The 22058-nt window shown below is 44.0% G+C and overlaps 1 protein-coding gene across 13 annotated transcripts in view; it reads left to right on the plus strand.

Annotated features, from left to right (window-relative positions):
• Positions 1-22058, plus strand: part of dmtn (dematin actin binding protein) — an 84959-nt gene that overhangs the window by 43180 nt on the left and 19721 nt on the right. For all 13 annotated transcript variants that reach the window (XM_059967420.1, XM_059967424.1, XM_059967436.1 and 10 more), the window contains 7 exons: positions 314-440; positions 2672-2719; positions 8884-9033; positions 12277-12395; positions 13672-13777; positions 15643-15707; positions 16544-16598. In XM_059967420.1, coding sequence (XP_059823403.1) covers positions 314-440; positions 2672-2719; positions 8884-9033; positions 12277-12395; positions 13672-13777; positions 15643-15707; positions 16544-16598 — 670 coding nt within the window. The remainder of the gene's footprint in view (positions 1-313; positions 441-2671; positions 2720-8883; positions 9034-12276; positions 12396-13671; positions 13778-15642; positions 15708-16543; positions 16599-22058) is intronic.

Below are 22058 nucleotides of genomic sequence, written 5' to 3' on the forward strand. Positions count from 1 at the left end.
CATAAAAATGAGCTCCAACATCCTAAGCTGTAATAGTATTGCACTACCTGCTAATCTCTCCTGGCGCCCTTAAAGGTACTTGGGCAGGTAAGTGGATAGAAAAGGTTTTGGGGGTGGGATATGAGGTAAGTGCAGACACGTGGGCATCTTGGTTGGCATGGATCAGTTTTACCATTTCTGTACTGTCTTACTCTGTGACTCTGTGGTCAGTTGCCATGGATTGACCTGCAGTGTGTCCACCGGCACAGCTTTATCTCCAACAGTGCAGCAGAAAGTAAAGGTGCCCCTCTAACTCCACTCTCTTACCTTTCAGTATGCGATGTACAAGGAGTGTCGAGACTGGGCAGACTTCTCATCTCCGGCGTCTTCGATGGGATCAGCATGCAGTCGCCGCAGTTACACGTCCACTGGGAGCCTACCACATCACTTCCACAGACCTGGTAGGGTCCTCACATTATCCACACCCTCATCTCACTACTTCATCATCAGCTTTTTACTGAGCTGTTGGGTTATATTTATCAATAAATCCAATGTACTTGATTTGCAATAAGTAAAGAATAATCAAGTATTGGAAAAAAGTATGTTACTGTGAGCTACAGTCTGGAAATCTGCTCCAATGAGGATTTTTTCTGTGTGTTTTTCGCTTTCCCACTCTTCTTCTGTTTTCCTCTCTTCAGTATTTTGTACTTTATTTAGAGGAGCCCTGGTGTTTCAGAAGTATATCTGACGTACAGTGGACAATGAGGAGGAGAAGGTTAAACAACTCAGTGCTCCAGCTTGCATTCCACAGCATATTTTCAAGCTGAGGAATGAATACTCATAGAAGGACATCAAGTGCATTGTGACTTTCATATTTTTGGCAAAGACACAAAACACTGCGTAACAATGACTTGTATCTCTATAGCACCATCACAGTCTCAGTACAATCTGATGTGCTTTAGCATTCAGTGAAAAGCTATACCTCACCAGTATCGTTTCCTGATTTAAGAGAAGATCTTCTCACACAAGAAAGCACCGCAAAGAGTCGCCAAACTCATTCGTGGGTTGGTAATGTAACAGTGAACACATGGGAACAGGCCATTCAGCCCATACTGTCTGTTCTGTGATGCTGAATGAGGAGAGATTGAGCAGACTGATGCTCTACCCAGCATGGATGGAAAGCACGCAAAGAACCGGCCGGATTCGAACCCGGTAACACTCGCCTCGAAGCGTGGTGCAGACGCCACTACAGCACCGGCTGGCAAACTTAGAATTAGTCCCATCATATTTTCTGCAGAGTAAAGTAATACTCTGGCCCATTATCCAAGTATTTGGAAATCCAGATGTTTCTGCATCTGGCTCTGCTGTAAGAGAGGAATGAAATAAAAGTTGTAGCTGCCCAGAATGATGCATTCTAAAAGACTCACTCCACTGATTGTGGCTGATATCCCTGAGTTCATCATCCACTTAGTGTGGACCTGGTTCCCGTGCTTCCTTTAAACTAAGAATTCACTGAAAAGGTTAATAACATACTGTGCAACTCTTAAAGAAAAAAAAATTAAATATATGATAGGTCATTCATGGAATTCCATCCAATACTTCAGAATATCTAATAATCCATCACCAAATTCCCAAATGCATTTTACCATGCTTGTCTCATTTGCAATTGTTGGCATTCATTACCATTCCTTCAATTGGCCAAGAGATGGTGATGGTGAGCTGATGCAGTTGGCACTCCTGTGAAGACCAGAAGACTCTGGAGCAGATTTGGGCCATTTGGCCCATCAAGTCTGCTCCATCATTCAATCATGACTGATTAATTTTTGCTCCCAATCCCATTTTCTTGTCTTCTCCCTGTAACTTTTGACACCCTTTTTAATCAAGAACCTAGCAACGTCTGTATTAAATAAACCCAATGACTTAGCCATCACACCACTCTATGCAGTGAATTCCACAGAGTCACCATGTCATATACTATCTTGAGATTCAATGGCTTGCAGGCATATACAGGGAAAAAAAGAAATACAACAGAATTTTACAGAAATCTGTATGTAAACAAAGACTAAGAAGCAACTGTGCAAAAGACAAACTTTGCAAATAAAAACAACACTGAGAATGAATTGAAGCAATTCCTTGAAATTGAGTCTGTGGGTTGTAGAGTTAGCTCGGAGTTGTGGTGAGTAAAATCATCCACGCTGGTTCAGGAGCCTGATGCTTGTAGGGTAAAACTGTTGCTGAACCTGATGGTGTGAAATCTAAGGCTTCTGTGCCTTCTACCCATGGGCATGGCATGGCCAGTGGGGGTCCTTGGTGATGGATGGATGGTGCTTTCCATGTCAATGTACTCAATGGCAGTGAGGGCTTTGCCGGTGATGGACTGGATGATCACTTCCTGTGGTCTTTTCCATTCCTGACCATCGGTGTTTCCATTCCATGCTAGTTGGGATACTCTCCACTGTGCCTCTATAGAAGTTTGTCAGAGATTTTGGTGGCATGCCAAAGCTATGCAAAACTTCTAAAAAAAAAAGTAGTTTGCCTTTTTCACCGTTATCCTCATCAGTTGTGCTGAAGATTCCTGCGCGATTTATATAACTAGGGGAACTGATGGAATGTGTGACTGAGCAGAGGGAGCGAACGAGCTTCTAGCAGCAAGTTTGATGCCTTCACTTGTGTTTGCTCTGATTTGTTCCAGATATCGGCACCAACATGTACAGAAAGCGGCCGATCTACAAACAGAACGGTAATCTCCCTTTTGTTTCACACCAACTTCTCATTTGCTGTTTGTGTTGCTATTGTGCCCCATGTCCTCACCATCCAGTGCAACCACGTCGAACTCTCCCCCTTGCTGGAGCCTTACTACCCAGAGCTCTCGGCAAGGCTGGGCTGCAAAGCTGCAGTGAACTGGGTTCGAAATCACGTCAGGTTGGCGCCCACAATCCTCCTCCACAGGTTTACCGTAACTGCCTTCGCTCTGGGACACTGGGTCCAGAGCTACAACACATTTTTTCCCCACTCTAGCACCATCAAATCACAGTCTGTCCCTTTGACCCAGAGAAATCTCCAGACAACCTGTCTTATGACAGCATGTATATGAATTGTTCAAAACCCAGTTAGTCTTGTACTTGGAATATTGGCTCTTGCTGTCAGTGCTGAACACCTTGCACATATTTTCTACCAGAGCATCCCTTTGTGTCCTCTTTGGTGCAATGACATGGGTAATTGTGGTGGGTTCCACATGGCATCAAGTGTATCATCAGAGGAACCTTGAGAGAGAGAGAGTGAGATCCTGAACGTATCTGATCAGTTCAGGAGGTGAGGGTTTCAATCCCTTGAGCCTGTTGCCACCTGCCGTGTGGTCGTGGCTGATCCGTGTCTCATTTATACACAAGCACCCTTCACACCTTTCAGTAAACCTAATTTAAATTAAGTACCACACCCAACCTCAACTTAGTGAGTTAAAACATTCCCTACCCCCCTTTTCCTGATACAATTGTTTTGAAACCTTACTGTAAAATGCCTTTCATGGTCATTTCCCCCTATTTCTGAGACCTCCCAAATTCAGCCAACAAAGACAATTTCTCTCTGCCATCCCAGTGTGCTCTGTTTATATCATTGGGCTTTTTAGTTAAGTGATGTTCTAAGCTTACCAGACTTAGAACCATAGAACCATAGAAAATAGGTGCAGGAGTAGGCCATTCAGTCCTTTGAGCCTGCACCGTCATTCAGTATGATTATGGCTGATCATCCAACTCAAGACCCTGTACCTGCTTTCTCTCCATACCCCCGATCCCTTTAGCCAGAAGGGCCATATCTAACTTCCTCTTAAATATAGCCAATGAACCGGCCTCAACTGTTTCCTGTGGCAGAGAATTCCACAGATTCACCACTCTCTGTGTGAAGAATTTTTTCCTCATCTCGGTCCTAAAAGGCTTCCCCTTTATCCTTAAACTGTGATCCCTCGTTCCGGACTTCTCCAACATCGGAAACAATCTTCCTGCATCTAGCCTGTCCAATCCCTTTAGAATTTTATACATTTCAATAAGATCCCCCCTCAATCTTCTAAGTTCCAGTGAGTAATTTCACTTGTTACCTCTCTCCCTCAATGAGCCCAGATGTTATTCCAGTCAGTAAGTACCATAACCTTTCCAAGATTTAAGGTCTTGTATCAGAGGCGCAGTGTCCAGAAGTGAGCACAACAATCCACATGTGGACTAACCAGACTCTGATCATGTGTGTGGACACATGCACATGGATCCCTCACTGAATGGCCATTTCCCATGGATCTGACCCTCTAACCATAATCTGTTTGTATCTGTGGAAATTTATCTAACAAGTTTCAGTGGCTCACCATTGTCATTCATCGCCTCTTGGCTCGGAGATTGCATGTGCTTCATTTTTAACCAAACATCTCCCACAAGGGGCATTATCAAATGTTTGTGGAAGTGTACATTATTATATCTGTTCACTGGATTGATCATGTTGTCCTTCTTCCGTGGAGACCACACAGTCATAGAGTGATTACAGCATGGGAGTAGGCCATTTGGCCCATCAAGACTGTACCAGATTTGTGCAAGTCAATCCAGCTAGTTCCATTGCCCTGAAAATTCTTTTCTTCCAATGATGTTCCAGTGTATCTGCCTCCACCACTACTCTTGGCAGAAATTTAAATCCCATCTCCTTAAGGAATCCAGTAAATTGGCCAAATATAACCTTCCCTTAACAAATATATACATGCAGATCCTTAATCTGTTCCTTACTAAATTATGTTCTCTTGGAAAGGATTCAAGGTATTGGCTTATCATCGTCATGTAACGAACCAGCTAGTAATTAATTTGTATGTCCCTGCCTTCCATTTTACACACGGTGACACATTACCCAGTCCTCTTATCCTCTGACATTCAAAAACTGGGCAGAGCTTCTCCAATTTTTTCCCCTAGATCCCAGATGTATTTTATCTAGTCTGATGATATGAATATTGATTTCTCTTACTTGCAAAAAAAATTCTTCCCCTTCTTCTGTTTCCCACACTGGCCTCTTACCTCTTCTCTCCTGTCCTTGGGTCCTGTCCTCCCACCCTTTCTCCACTCTCCTCCCCTTCCAGATTCCTTCCTCTCCGGCCCTTTACTTTTTCTACCCACCCTGTTCCACCTAACAACTTCCAGCTCATTCCCCCTTCCCCTCCCCCCACCTCTTTATTCTGGGATCTTCCCAGTCCTGAACAAAGGCCCGAAACGTGGACTGCTTATTCATTTCCATAGGTGCTGCCTAACCTGCTGGATTTCTCCAGCATGTTGTATGTGTTGCTGGGGATTTATTCTTTATTTTTCTCTGAAGTTCATAAACCAAAGATCATTGCTTTAATCTGCTGCCTTTACTGCCACGGCTTCTTTTACGAAAACTCACAGAACTTCATTTGGAACGTCTGCACACCTCACCATTCTGTCCCTGTTAGCCCCAGCTCCTCTGTTGCCCTTTTTGTACATAAAACATTTTTGGATTTTTAAAACATTTTCTTTGCTAATATCTTTTCATACCCTCATTGTTTTCCTAATTTTTCTATTTCTATACTGAGATCTCTGCTGTATGTGGTCTGATGTGTGATTCTGTTTTTTTTTCCCTTGCCTCCTATACACTTGCAATCCAGGGCTCCATATTTGGCAGTTTTACCCCTTTACTTTGAGGAAACTCCTCGAATCTCCTTGTAGAATTGCCTGGTGTAACCTACTCCACAACGACGCATATTGCAATAGATCAAGTTGTTTACTCACTCCTTAATACCATAAGGTAAAACAGCAGTATAAGGCGACTTAATTCAATCATAGGTGATATTTTTAAACCTCATTCCCTCACCTCTTCCATGTAACCTGCTTATCAGTCAAGAACCTATTAATCTATACCTTTAATGCACCCAATAGCTTAGCTCCCACAACATTCTGTGGCAACAGATTCCACAGATTCACCAGCCTGTGACTGAAGAAATTCCTCCTCAGCTCAGTTCTATAGGGGCATCCCTTTATTCTGAGGCTGTGCCCTTTGATTCTAGACTGTCCTACTGTTGGAAGTTCTGTCCTTAACAATTAATTCTCATTTAACAAGAAATTCTTACCAAGTAAGCTATTATTCCTTGTATTCCTTCTTTCCCTTTTCTTAATTTGCAGTTACTTTTAATGTTTCACTTGAAAGGAACCTTTCCTGAATTAGGTTGCCTTCATAAAGGCCAATAGGGCATTTGCAATAATTGCTTGAACACCTGGGCTGGAAACAGTTTGGTCCTCTGAGGGTCTCTTTCCTGGATGTTAAATTATTGAGGATGAACAAGAAATTCTGCAGGTGCTGGAAATCTTGAGCAACACACACACACACACACACACACACACATTCACACTCACACTCACACACACACAAACACTCTCACACACACACACACACAGACAAACACACACAAACACACACACACATTCACACTCACACTCACACACACACACTCTCACACACACATTCACACTCACACACACACAAACACTCTCACACACACACACAAACACACACAAACACACACTTACACACACTTACACACACTCACACTCACACACACACACACACTCACACACACACACACACTCACACACACACACACACACACACTCACACACACACACACACACTCACACACACACACACTCACACACACACACACACACTCACACACACACTCACACACACACAGTCACACACACACACACACACACACTCACACATACACACACACACTCACACACACTCACACACACACACACACACACACACACTCACACACACTCACACACTCTCACACACACACACACACAGACACACTCACACTCTCTGCTAGCGGAGCTCAGCAGGTTGGGTAGCACCTCTGGAGGGGAAGTGAGCATTTTTGGGCTGAGACCCTTCATCAGCGCTGGAAAGTAATGGGGGCAAAATCCATAGTAAAAAGGTGGAGGTAGGGGATAAACCATTCCTGTTCAAAAATATGTTTAATTGGCTTAACCAGTCAGCTGTCCTTTCTCCGCACTGTAACCAGAGGTGCAAAGTAATGATTTAAAAGACCCATTTTTCCCCTCAATTCCTTTTGTACTGTAATTTTATTTTGTGTCTGTCTACATGGAAGAACCCGCTAGGTCTAGAGTGAAAGTGGAGCTAAAACAATTTGCATTCGGTGAATGACAGTATTGGAGGAGTTAATGTTCCTGACAGGTGAAGACTTGGCGAACTTTATCCCAAGGCCTTGAATGAGCTGCAGGTGAAGATGGTGGATTCACCTTCCAGAGTTCTGCAGGATGGAAGGTGACTAGCATAGCCCATGCCAGTAAGCCTCTGATGACATATTTCAGACATTGACATTGTTCAGAAATCCCAATCGCTCAGGGTCAAGTATTGGTAAAAATGGTTAGCATGGGTGGGTGTGCTGAGCTGAAGGGCCCGTTTCTCTCCAGTGTGGAATGGTGTGGAACTATCAGTTTGGTAGAAAATAAAAGAAGCGAAGTCATTTTCTAACTGGTGAGTAATCAGAAATATTTGGTACTCAGAGGCGTCTGGGTGGCCTTGTATAGGCTCAACAGGAAGATAGAGCAAACAACCAGGACTTCACTGTCTGAGGTTTTGTATTGCCCCGGTGATACTGCATCAGGAGTATCATGTACAGTTCTGGTCCACCAGGATAGTTAATGAGGGATCAGGTTGTACCTCATTTGAAAATTGATAATGAGGCAGTTAAATGGCCACAGATAAATGACCACCTACCTGGGTGGTAGTGATCATAGGAAGGTGGAATTCTGAGTTGATTTTGAGAGAGAGAAATTTGGTTCAAAAACTCTGTGTTTATCTTAAATAAAGGGAATTGCAATGTAATGAGGAAAGAGTGGGTGGGGCAGACAGATTAGAGGGAGTGGCAATTGGCAAGCAGTGACAGACTTTGGAGGTACTTAACCACACAGCATGATGGGCGTGAGTGGAGGAAACCTTCTTTGGGGGTTGGATATGAGGGGTGGGATGAGGCAACCATGACTGACCAAGGAACTCACTTGAAAGGAACAGGAGTCAGCATTGGAGCCAAAGTTTGGGGTCGCTTCGGAATCCAGTGACGGAGGACAAAAGGGAGGAAGTAAGCTCGGGGGCAAGCTATCACAAACATAAAAGCAGACATTTAGAATTCCTGTTAAGTATATGAAAACGAAGGTTGAGGTCTAAGTGAACATAGACCAGTAGGAGATGAACTGAGGGGATAGTTCTGGGGAAGGATGGGCAAGAGAAATGATGGAGGGGTTACACTGAGGATAGACAACAAACAGCCCTTTAATACTGAGAATGCCGCTGAAGAATTACAGTAAGTACTGTGGCTGGCGTGGACTGGTTGAGCTGAAGGGCTTGTGTCCCTGCTGTCTTGCTCTCTGACTCTCACACCAGGTGCCACCACCACTGCTAGAGCTACGGATACCAGTGCAGCCAACGTTGATAAGTCCTCCTGCTCAGATAGCTTTCAGCCTAGAATTCTACTGAGATGGTGGATGCGTTGAGTACGATGTAGGACTTTGTGACATGCGAGAGCCACGGCCCTTCCATTACGACGTAAATGCGTCACATCATCCCTTAAATTGAACACACCAATTCAATGACTGTGTTTGTGAATTATGTAGAACAATTTCTACTGTGAACAATGTGTGTCATCTGTCACCCATTACAATAACCTTTCAAAAGTAACACAAAGTTCCTTTCACTTTCCTTCACCCACCTTCATTCCGTTTGGGAGTTCACTGGAGTCTTATCCGATACCTCTCTCCTCCTGTTGTCAGCGGCCTGTTCCACCAGTGTAGTGCGTGCTGTAGGACTCATTCCATCGGCTGTTTTGTTCTCTTCTTGCAGAGCCGTTAACTGCACTTCCACAGAGCAAATATATTGAGGACATCATCATTGAATCGTCGAAGTTCCCAGCAGCTCAGCCTCCTGATCCCAACGCTCCAGCCAAGATCGAGACAGAGTACTGGCCGTGCCCTCCGTCGCTCGCTGTCGTGGGTAAGGCCGTCACTGCACTCACCAGTCTCCTTCACTGAGCTTCCACTTCGGCCTCCCCACAGCCCCTGCCGACGGCGTTCTGCGCAGATGCTGCTACGGAGGCAGATTTCATCCCGGCATCTTTGCGAGGGGTTTCTCACGTTTCTGTCACACGCAGGCACACCCCAGCACATACACATGCACGCACACCTGCACACTCATACAGCAGTCGTTGGTGTTTTATGAGGAAATTTCCTCCCATCTTGTCCACCCCACATCTTGTACACCCTCAGTTACTGAAACCAAGTGTAGTCTTTCACTTAGGGATGGTCCTCACTGCCCTATTGCTTCTCTCAGTCATTTTACTATGAGGTTGTTCAGGCAGGTTACTCCTTCTGCCTAGGTCAGAGAGAGGGGTACTACCCTTATCTCTCCACCAACTATTAAGGTGGAGTTTCCATGGATACAATCAAAGGCCAAAGAAAGATGCCACCTCCCCTCCCCCCAGCACACAGAGCTAGACCAGGAGCTGGATGGCTGAACATTACCAGAATGGTCAAGGAGTTAGATGCACTCAGGAACATTTGGGAGGCTGAAGATATTATAGACGAGACTTTTGAAGAGGTGGTCATGACCAGGAGAGGCAAGTACGGGTTCCCTTGTGACCTTACCCCTCAGCAACAATTATACCCCTTTGGACAGTCCAACGAGAGGAGGATTTAGTCAAGAAGGAAAGGGAAAAGTATTTAAAGCTTCAGAAGTCAGGATCAAACAAAGCACATGAGGAGGATAAAGAAATTAGAAAAGACCTAAAGAAGGGAATTAGCAAAACCAAGAAGTGCCATGAAAAGTCCTTGGCAGATAAGATTAAGCTGAATTCCAAGGCATTCTACACATACATCAAAAGCAAGAGGATAACCGGGAGAGGGTAGGACCACTCAGGGATAAGGGGGGGAACACTTGCTTGGATGCAGAGAACATGAGTGAGGTACATAATGAGTACTTTGCTTCATTATTTACCAAGGAAAGGACATGGAGGACCAGGGATCAGTGCTGAGTGTGTAGGGCATTTAGAGGACAAGGAGGAGAAAGTGTTGGATTCCTAAGGAGTATTAAGGTGGATGTCACCAGGGCTCGAGGGATTTTACTCCAGATTATCGAAGGAGGCAAGAGTCCAGATTGCTGGGCCCTTGACCAGTACCTTTGTGTCCTCCCTAGCCACAAGCATGGTCCCGGAGGACTGACAGAGTGACTAATGCTGTACCTCTGTTTAAGAAGGGAACAAGGAATAATCTTAGGAACTATAGACTGGGTGAGTCTCACATCAGTTGTAGGAAAGTTGTTGGAGAAAATCCTTAGGGATAGGATAGATGAGCATTTGGAAACCCATGGCCTGTTGGGGAGAGCCAGTGTGGCTTTGTGCGTGGCAAGAGGTGCCTTATAAGGTTGATTGAGTTTTTTGACAAGGTGACGAGAGATTGATGAGGGTAGGGCAGTGGATGTTGTCTGTATGGATTTTAGTAAGGTGTTTGACAAAGTCCCTCATTGGAGGCTAATCTAGAAGATTAAGATGCACGGGATCCATGGCAAATTGGATGTTTGGATTCAGAGCTGGCTTGTGTGCAGAAGACAGGGTAGTGGTTGAAGGGACTTATTCGAGCTGGAGGACTGTAACTAGTGGAGTTCCGCGCCGATCTCTGCTGTGGCCCCTGCTGTTTGTAATGTATATAAATGACCTGGATGAAAATGTAGATGGGTGGGTTAGAAAGTTTGCAGATGATACCAAGATTGGTGGAGTTGTGGACAGTGTAGAAGACTGGCAAAGAATACAGCACGATATAGTTCATTTATAGATGTGGGCAGAAGAATGACAGATGGAGTTTAACCCAGATAAATATGAGGTGTTGCACCTCGGTAGGGCAAATGCAAGGAGACAATACACTGTTAAGGGCAAGATCCTTAGCAGTGTTGCTGAGCTGAGGGAGCCAAGTTCATATCTCCTTGAAAGTGGCTACACAGGTCGATAAGGTGGTCAAGAAGTCAGGAGGTGATGTTGCAACTTTATAAAACTCTGGTCAGACCACATCTGGAGTATTGCATATAGTTCTGGTCTGCAGTTCAACTCTTTGAGTGATTATGCAGAAAGTTTGACGTTAATAACTCATCTCCTTCTACCTTAGGCCACAAACTTATCAATCACCCGGATGAGTTATTAATGTCAAACTTTATGCATAATCACTCAAAGAGTTGAATTGCATGTGCATGTAATGAGAGCTTTATAACTCATCTCCTTCTACCCTAGGCCACAAACTTATCAATGACCCCTGCTGTAGACACTTTCTGGAAGTCCAAGATCCTTACTCTCCACAACCGTTGGACTAAGTGTGTGTAAACATAGGAGGGGACTATGTTAAAAACTAAATCTGCTAAGTTTTCTAAAAATTGACTCCTTCTACCTTAGGCCACAAACTTATCAATCACCCCTTGTGCAAGAAAGGCTTTTGAGTCGTTTGGATAGGCACGTTGAAGTGAATTGACTTTATTACTTATATATTTCACATACACAAAGAGTAAAAAATCTTTACGTTACATCTCCGTCGAAATGTGCAATTTATAGTAATTTGATTAGCACGTGGATGTAAGGGAGGATCTGGCCTGGAGGGATATGGACACTGTATAGATAGGAAGGATTAGTGTTTGGGTGTTTTTGATTTGCTTTTTAGCTGGTTCAGCACAACATTGTGGGCCGAATGGCCTGTTCCTGTGCTGCACTGTTCTAGTTCAAACTTCCATTAGTGTTCATGAGGAATCTGTTAGAGGGCTGTGGAGCATTGTAACCGCAAAGAAAGCAAATGCCCTTCTCTCTCAGAGCTCTAGTACAGACCTGTCAATATGGGCAGAATGTACTTCCTAGGCTCCTTACCTAGGACAGAAGTTCACACATTCAGACCTTGTACTAAGTGATAGACCTGCATTTCATTCCTCTCCCCCCTACCCTTGTAAGAACCTTCCTGCAGACAACTTCCACACAGAAGTAACTGTAATCCCACGGTCAGCATGCATATTCCTCATGCCCATAATTTCAAACAAAATAGAAACAGAAACTGATGGAAATGCTCAATGAGTCAATTAGCAGCCGTGGAGCAACGTTCGGGGTTGATCATAAGTTTCAGAGAAGGCAGTTGAGTGGGGAACCGGGGAGCTGTGTGAGGCGTCTGACTGAGGACTCCAGATAGTTAGTGGCATCGATGTCATTCCTTCCAGAGAAAGAATGGAGGAGAAGGATTGCGTCAAAAGCTGATGAAGAGGATGACGAGGAGGAAGATGATGAAACTGATGAAATGAAAAAACTGCGGGAGATTCAGAGGAAGGAGCTGAACAAGGTGAGCAAGTGTTTGGAACCAGCCAGTGTTACACGTTTAAGAAGAATGTTCTTTAGAATCAAAGTAAGTGTCTGATAAAGAGGGAGGCCTTTTTTTCAGCTCGTCATGGCTTGCTGGGGGGAAAAGACCTTCTCACTCGAGCTCTGGTATTGGGGTTCACAAGGAAAACCAGGGTTAGAGAATGCCTCTCGGCCCTCAAGGCTGCCACACTATTCCATTTGTTAGTGGCTGAACTGCCCCAGCCCTTGTCTCCACTCTGTGCCATTTTCGATAGCAGTCAATCCCCTGAGATCTCAAGTAGTTATCTCCTCTACTCTGAGTACCTTCAATGATCCAACTCCACCACCTTGCAGAGTAAAATGTTCCACAGCTTCACTACCTTCCGTGAGAAGAGATTCTTACATGATTCAGTTGTCACTGATTTCTCCTTGTAAATGTGACTCCACATTCAATACTCGCTATCTTATGGAAACATCTTAACATCTCCCCATCATTCCTGCTTCATGGTTCATTACCATTGATCTTTCAAGCTCTTAGGGAGACAGATGGAACATTTTTAGCTTTCTGTTGTAGGATAGTCCTCTAACCTGTACTGCCTCTCTTCAGTTCTTAAATCAGGGATCCAAAACTGTACACCATACTCCAAAGTACTAAAGCTGCTCAATGTCAAAGTCGTTTTTTATTTCTTAATTCCCAACTCTCTTGCAGCAAAGGCCAATGTGCTGTCTGCTTTCCCAGTGAATTGCTGCCCCTGCCTTCTAACTTGCTGTTTCATCCCAGAAAATCCTGCCACCACACTGTACTCAGCTCATTTGCAGTTCTTCATTTTGATTTGCCTTTTGATTGCTTTGATTAAATTCCATCTGCCGTTTCTGTGCCCAGAGCTGTCACTAATCTGTATCCAGCTGTATAATTTGACAAACTTCTTCACTCTCCACAACTTCAGCAAATTTTGTTAAGTTACAAACAAGACCAACTTCCAACTTGCATATCGGTGTCTGTTTTGAATGCAGAGCTGAGGACCGACTGAGCAGTCAGAAGCAGCTGAGAACACATACATACGGCTATATTAAAACACTTATTCCCATGCAACACACCCAAATTCATGCATCTAACATACAGCTCTACACACTCACTCACTCACTCAGCACCTCACATGTGCAAACCCCATGCATAAATATCCCTTGACGATGGCTGTTAATGAACAGACACACCCTTTAAACTCCTGCTTGTTGAAGCGTCTGTGCACTGAGCCGCCGTATTGACTATGTTCTAGATCCAGTCTGGCCTTGGGAAGTTGATACTGAAAGAGGAGCTGGAGAAGTCAAAGCCCCGGGGAAGGAAATCTCGATCATTACCAGACAGAACCACCAGGAGTTTCTGTAAGTCTCCAAACTCAAAACGCTGTTTAATTTGCCTTTGTGGTTTCTCGGGATTTGGGAACAAAAATGCTGCTGGGTGTAGCATGAGTCACCGCTGTGCTGTGCAGTCCAGGACAGCATCTGCAGCCTGCAGTGGGTGGGATATCCCTTCGGACACGGTGCACAGCTGGGAAACTGGTAAGCAGGGAAAGCAGAACTGTTGGAGGTGCAGGGGGGGCCTCCAGTGGAAGGGGCTGAAAGGGAATGGAAATTCAGTCCCACCAGAGCACACTGATAGGTTGTGTCTCCAATGAGAGATGGTTCATCGAAGGATGATCTCTGTTGTTAGACAGCATCAGCTTTGCCTAATGGTAATGAGTACATGCCAACTTTTGAATAACATTTTAAAAAGTCAATACGTGGCACGGAACAGTACCTCTAAATGTTTCTAAAGATGCGGCAGTAAACCAGTGTTGTGCGTGACCTCTAAGAGAATGGCTGAGTGGTGTCGTGGTAGCATAGCAGTTAGCATGATGTTTATTGAGGAGTGGGGTATCAGCCTTATGATGAACTTATTTATGGTAATAGTTTGGATTATGTGCTGTGTGTGATATATGTTTTGCAGGTGCAGCGTGGTCTGGGGGAAATGCTGGTTTGTTTGTTTGTTAGTGTATATGTACAGCCAGATGCCAATAAACTTGAATTTGAGCTCAGAGTTCAGTTCCGACTCCCTCTGTAAGCAAGTTCCTTCCTGTGTGTGTGAGTTTCCTCCGAGTGCCCCAGTTTCCTCCCACAATCCAAAGACGTACCAGTTAGTAGATTAATTGGTTGTTGTAAATTGTCCCTTGATTAGGTTAGGGTTAAGTTGCTGGGTTGCTGAACGGCTCGGCTCAAAGGGACAGGAGGGCCTCTTTTGCGCTGTATCTCTAAAGTTAGGGGGACACCTGTCTTTCCCTTTATTAGGAGAGAGATCCTGAGGCATGTCGAATTGTCGGGTGAACAAATAGTTTCTGTTGGACTGCAGGTCCTGGCCTTTCTTGGGGACTTTGCTGTTGCTCGTTTGGTGGGTGGAGGGTGCTTTCGTTTTTGTAGAAGTGGGTGGGGAAGGGTCGGTACTTTGCTGCTTGTGAGTGGGCAGGAGGAGTGGGGGGCTTTGGGGTGTTAACGTTTTTACTGTCACTCATTCTTTGGGGTACTGTTCTGTTTTTATGGATGTCTGTGAAGAACAAGAATATTGGGATGTATATCGTATACATTTCTCTGATATTAAATGCAACTATTGAAATGAAATAAAAATAAAATTCCCAAGCCTGTGGTTCTGCAGCAGAAAGGAGTCAGGCTTCGTCAGTCTGGTAGCCCTCAGGGTGAGGAAGGAGATTTCAAGGTAATGATGCAGTTTGTTATTTCGGAAACAATTTACATCCTACAAACTAGCCCTGAGAGCAGTGAGGTAATGATCACATGATCCGGATTTGATCTTGTGACCAGTTTCCAAAGGAATATCCCAGCACAAACTGTGCTCACTTCAAGCTCAAACCAAGCCTTAATTTTAAATCAAAGGTTTCTAATGACACCTCCACATTCTTGCCCCCCCCACCCCAAGCTCTACCCCAGGTGAATGAGAGTGAGAATTCCAGGGGTGGATGGGACAAGGCAAGAGAATGCCAACCTTGGATAAGGGTTGGGTTGAAAGATCCTGTTCCTATCCTGTATGTTTGCCTGCCTTGGGTTAGCCACTGAGGTATTATAATAAAATGTTTGCAAGAAGTGATGAATGAAGTGTTTAGATATGTTTCCGTACTGAGAGGCAGAAACTTTATCCACCTTAATCTGTCATTTTCACTAAATCATATGAATTACAGATCTAATGTTTTTTGTTTCCACAGCCCCACAGGAATCAGCTCCCAAGTCGCCCTCACTTCCCACCCATGGCAGGAACGGGCTCAACAGGGTGAGCAATGCTCTATCTCTAAATAATGTACAAATGAAGTTTTACCGCCCTGTTGTTTCAGGCCTGCATCAGGTCAAAGCATTGTGCAGGGGGTCAGTTGAATGTTCCAGACTGCAGAATTGATCAGGCTGAGTGTTGACATGAAGTTTGGACTGAAGCTAGTGTTGGAATTGCTCAGGTTGTTGAAATTGCCTCCAACATTCTGCAGAGTTTGACATCTTTTCAGAGGAGATTGGTGTCAAAAGAGAGAGGTAGAAGCCAGGGAAGTGATCTGTAGTGGAATATGCTTGTGAGCTTCAGGCAAAACTTAAATTCTAAGAAAACTGGGGGGGGGGGGGGGGGGTCGAGTAATAGGAAGAGGATATTCCCTGATGAACTGGTATCGTCCTGAGCCACTGTTGGCACACCAGCTGATGGGCTTGAGAAGTGGCTAAGAATAAACTGGTTCAGATACAACTAGCGCCAGTAATCGAGTTTAGTGCCACTGACACAGTACCCGTTTGCTCAACCCCGATTCCTACTACGTATTTCATTGTAGAGGGTTCTCCAACTCCTCAGTGTCTTCAGTTGCTCTCAGGTTTTGGAATTGCCCTCCAGATCTCTCTGCCTCTTTCCCTGGAGAGATGCTCCCTAAACCCACCTCTTTGAAGAAGAAACTCAGCTGTCTTAATATTGTATATTTCAGACTCTATCTGAAACCACTCCTGTGGTTGTCAGGTCTCAGCATGGGGGCTCGGTAATGTGGCGCCCTCTAAAAGCCGTGTGTGGTACTGCTGTAATTGCTGCAATAATTTCTAGAAGTTGGTGAATATTGATGGAAGTGTTCTCCCTTGTAGCTGCAGTCTGCGGAATTTGCCACGCCTCATCGACCATACAAGAGGAGCAGTGCAGGTAAGAAGCATCACTAATGTGGGCAGAACAGAACCCATTTCACAACCCAACAACCCAAGGACTGGTGTCTGTGCACGCTGCCCTTTCCCCATTTGCTTTCTACTCAGTACCACATGGGTGTCAGTCAGGAAAACTGCAGACAAATCACCGCAGTTCTTTGCCTGATAGTTTCATCGGTGGCTGAAACACTTTATACTTGAGACGCTTAACGTTTTTACTTGTGAAGGCTGATATACTGGACACTCTTTCCTGCAGGGTGGAGGAGGGAGGTCTCCTGGTGTGCATTTGGACAGAATAAATAGTAGACCGGGGATCTCAACAATGCTGGAATTTGGGGAGGCGTTTGGTCAAGAAAGGGTTGTTGATATTATGTAAGAGGTTTAAGCACAAAATGATCAGCAGTAGAAGCAGAGATCACTCTCTGAGCTACAGGCAGAATGAGGAACAGCTACATCCCAACAGAATATTGTTTGCTCCCAGAGGTTTGTAGTACCCCCAACTCGACGTCACCACCACCCCCCTCCCCTCCCAGCTATGTCACCACCTCCCACCCTCCCCACCCAACTCTACATCACCACCATCACACTTCCCACCCAGCTCAACATCTATCCCTCTGCCACTCCATATTTGTCCAATCTCTCGTTATATCTCATGTACTCTCATCCAGTTAACATCCTGGTAAACACAATCTGCACCCTCTCCAAAGCCTCTTCCGTCCTTCCTATAATGTGGCGGCCAGCAGTTTGTACAGTTCTTCAGGTGCACCCTAAGCCGAGTTTTATAAAGCTGCAACATAACTTCCTTTCTTTTGATCTCAATGTCTCGACTAATAAGGGCAAGCATATGCCATATGCCTTCTAAATCACCCTATCAGCCTGCTTAGCCACTTTCAGGGCGTTATAAATTTGGACTCCATTTCCTCTGCACACCCACACTGTTAACGGTCTTGCCCTTAACTGTGTACGGTGTCTTTACGTTTAACCTATCAAGGTGTAACCCTTCATATTTGGCAGTTTTAAATTCCATCTGCCGTTCCTTCGCCTATATCTGCAACTGATCTGTAACCCGTTATAATCTTTGCCACTCTTCTGTGCTATCCACTGTATAACCAATTTCATTTCCTCTACATTTTCATCCAGGTCATTGATATACACCACAGACTGCAGAGGTCTCAGTATAGGTCCCTGCGGAACACCACTATTTGCAGACCTCCAGCTAAATAAGTCCCTTCGACTGCGACCTTCTGTTTTCCATGGGCATGCCAGCTTTGAATCGAAGCGACCTAGTCATGGATCCCATATATCTTAATTTTCTTGATGAGCCTTCCGTGAGCGAGCTTGTCAAGCACCTTACTGAAATCCACGTAGACACAGCTCTGCCTATGTCAATCACCCTTGTCACCTCATTAAAAACTCAATCAATTTAGTAAGACATAACTTGCTCTTCATGCTGGTTTCCTCCTAATTAGGTTTTCCAAATGCTCATATATCCTATCCCTAAGAATTCTCTCCAGTAACTTTCCTCCACTGACATGAGGTTTACTAGTCTATCATTTCCAGAATTATTCCTGGTTCCCTCCGTGAATAATGGAACAACATTAGCTACTCGCCAGTCCTCTGGAACATTGCCTGTGGCTAAGGAGGAGATGAGGAGATTGGTCAAGTCCCCAGCCATCTCTTGTCTTTCTCAATTAGCTGGAGTACATTGCATTTGGCCCTGAAATCCACCCAACACTAGCTCCTCCTTTTCCTCAAAATGCTGATCCCCCTCTCCTCCATATCTTTCTCCTTTGTAAATACTGATGTAAAGTATTCATTAAAGACCTCACCCACATCCTCCACATCCAAGCAAACGTTTCCTCCTTATCCTTGAGTGGTCCTACCCTTTCTCTAGTTCTCCTCTTGCTCTTGATGTATGTATAGAATTCCTTGGGTTTCTCTTTAATCCTACTTGCCAAGGACTTCTCATGGCTCCTCCTGATTTTCCTAATTCCTTTCCTGAATTCTTTTCAGGTTTTGTTATAATCCTCAATGACTCTGTTTGATTCTAATTTCCTAAGCTTTGGGAGGTTCCAGTTTACACTAGGAAAGTCCCCCATGGCAAAGACCCTATTGTTTTTACACCTTTTCTTAATCTGCCTGCATATCTGTTCCTCAATGTCCCGGTGACTGTTGGGGGTCTGTAGTACAATAACATCAGAGTGATTGTACCTTCCTATTGTGAGTTCTACCCATGTAGACTCGGTGAAAGAGCCTTTCATTATGTTTCATCAAAGTGCAGCTGTGATATTGCCCTTGATTAGCAGAGCAACCCCCCCACCTCTTTTAACTCCCGCTCTATGTGAAAATTCCAGGTGATTATCAGTTTCTGAGATACTCAAACCACCCCATCTGGCACCAGCAATCATTCCACAATTAAAGCCACTTGGATCACATTCCTTCCACATTCTGATGTTTGGCCTGAACAACAACTGAACCCTTTGACCATGTCTTTATGCATTGAGTTGCTGTCACATGCTTGGCTAATTAGATATTTGCATTAACAAGCAGATGTACCTACTAGAGTGGCAACTGCATGTATTCTGCCTTATCACAGACACCTTTCCGATACTTCCTCTTCCCTACAACTTAAAATATGTTAAATTTATGATTAAAGGCTATTAACTGTTTCTCTCTCCACAGTGGCTGCATGAATTTTATTCATAGTTTAATCATCCTGCTTTCATGTAATAAGGCCTTTAGTTCTGAAATTCACTAAAAAAGAATTTTGCCCGTTGTTCTTCCTTTAAGCTGTTACCAATATTCCCTCTAATTTGTAATGACCAATGTGCACAAAAATCTTGCGCTGTTCAATTTATTTGCCCAATTACAACAACATGTACACACTGAATAATTTCTTCAATTAAAAACAATATAAATAAGCCAGTTCTAAAACCTACAGGCAACTCATCGCAAACTCCACGTTGTCAGCACCATCCGCATCAGAAACTGAAAAAGGAAATGAGATTGTGTACAATTGTGAAATATACATAAAATATCAACAGGGTAGGGGGTGACAACCTTCTGTACAGAGGCTAAATTCCTTTGCACCATAGATGTGTGTGTGCACATATGCACAATCTTAGAGGGAACATGACTTAAAACCTCCCTCTATGACCATCTCCTCTGATGTTGTCAAATTTCTCTCTGTTTTCTGTGTTTGATTGAAAATGTTTCTGCAGGATGCCTTAGAGCATTGCATGGTGCATAAGACGATGTGATTTTATTGAAAACATTTGCAGTAAAGTTATTCATTCCACTGAGTGGATAAGTATTGTACAATAGCAAGTTCTTCCATTTGTTAAAAATGTACAGTGAATACTGCACCTGGGTTTATCTTCCCTTTATCCTTAAGTTTAACCTTTTAATAGTTAGCTAATTTTCTAACCACATTAATTGCCTTCCTTTCTTACTGAATTTAGCTAGAAAGTTTATCACAATTTTCTAAGAGGTCATACAAGTAACATTGCCGGCACTTTAGCGCCCTCTACCAGCTTGTCAGCAAAACTTCAACTTTATTAAGTTCATGCTGGTTCCTTCTGAACGGAGCAAAGTGGTGAATTGTTCAGTCACTGTTACAGAGTCTTGTAATTCCCCAACAGCATTAGGCTAACTGTCCTATAACTGCTTGCTTTCTTCTCTCATCTTTCTTAAATAACAGGCAAGTGCAAATTTGTGATCTAAGGAAACAGCTCTCAAATTAAAAGGACTTCGGAAAGCTACAGCTAACTTGTCTATAATGTCATCTTAGTTCTTTTAAAACATTGGGTTTGAAGGTTTGAAGTTCTGGCAGAATACCTCTCTATCATACCAGTATTTTAATTACTACTGATACATACATTAATATGGGGCACCATGATAGCTTATCGGTTAGCACAATGCTATTACAAATTGGAATTTGGAAATCAGTTCTGGGGTATTGTCCGTAAGGACGTTATCTCTGTGACCATGTGGGTTTCCTCCGGTGCTGTGGTTTCCTCCCACAGTCCAAAGACATAAGGGTCAGTAGGTTAATTGGTCATTGTAAATTGACCTGCGACTAGGCTAGGGTAATATTCGGAGGGTTGCTGGGCGGTGAGACTCACTGGGCTGGAAGGGCCTGTTCAACGCCCTATCTCTAAATAAATAGAAACATGTAAATATTGCAGTCACTGTGTCACATAGCACTAAAACAGGCCCAGTGCCACCACCCCACGTCCAAACCAACCATTGCACGTCCATCAGCACTGAACCCATTTCCCTGCACTTGCTGCATGACTTCCTCTGCTTTTGCAATTCAAGTACTCCTACAGATACTTCCCTAAACGTTATAGATTCACAGAGTTGTGCAGCGTAGAGACAAGCCCTCCAACTCACTATATCTATACCTTTTTGCCTGTCTACACCAATCAGAGGTGCCTCCACTAGGTATCCTTCTATGCATTACATATTTAACAGCCTGTCTAAATGCTTCTTAAATGTAGTAATCGTATCTGATTCACTATGCCTCTGGCACTGTGCTCCACTCTTTAAATAAAATAAACTTTCTCCTTCCTATTACTCTGAATGTTTCCCTCTTAACAGGGTAATAATGAAGCCATGATGGAATGGCAGAGGAGATTCAGTGGGCCAAATTACCTAATTCTGCTCCTATCCCTTTTTGTCTCTTGTTTTTGATAGCCTTATCATTGGTGAAGATTCTGGTCCTCTTCCCCACCCCCCCCCAATCTATGCTTTTTATAATCTCATACACTTCTCTCAGGTCACCCCTCAGCAACCTTCACTCCAGGGAAGCCAAGCCTAGATAATCCAGTCTCAACATAAGACATAGGAGCAGAATTAGGTCATTTGGCCCATCGAGTCTGTTCCGCCATTTCATCATGGCTGATCCAGTTTTCCTCTTGGCCCCAATCTCTTGCCTTCTCCCCGTATCCCTTTCATGCCCTGACCAATCAAGAATAAATCTCTGCCTTAAATATACATAAAGACTTGGCCTCCACAGCCACCTGTGGCAAAGAATTCCACAGATTCACCACTCTCCAGCTAAAGAAATTTATCCTCATCTCCATTCTAAAAGGACACAACTCTATTCTGAGGCTGTGTCCTCTGGTCTTAGACTCTCCCACCATAGGAAACATCTTCTCCACATCCACTCTATCAAGGCCTTTCACCGTTCGATAGGTTTCAATGAGGTATCCTCTCATTCTTCTGAATTCAAGTGAATACAGACACAGAACCATCAAACGTTCTTCATATGACAAGCCATTCAATCCTAGAATCATTTTTGTGAACCTCCTTTGAACCCTCTCCAGTTTCAGCACATCCTTTCTCAGATACGGGGCCCAGAACTGCTGACAATAATGCATAATCAACATTCTCCAACCTCTTCTGCACTTCCTCCAGTGCACCACTTAATATCACTCTGACATGGGAAAGTTTCCTA

This window comes from Hypanus sabinus, chromosome 1 (genome assembly GCF_030144855.1).
Source record: "Hypanus sabinus isolate sHypSab1 chromosome 1, sHypSab1.hap1, whole genome shotgun sequence".
NCBI classification, from domain to species: domain Eukaryota; kingdom Metazoa; phylum Chordata; class Chondrichthyes; order Myliobatiformes; family Dasyatidae; genus Hypanus; species Hypanus sabinus.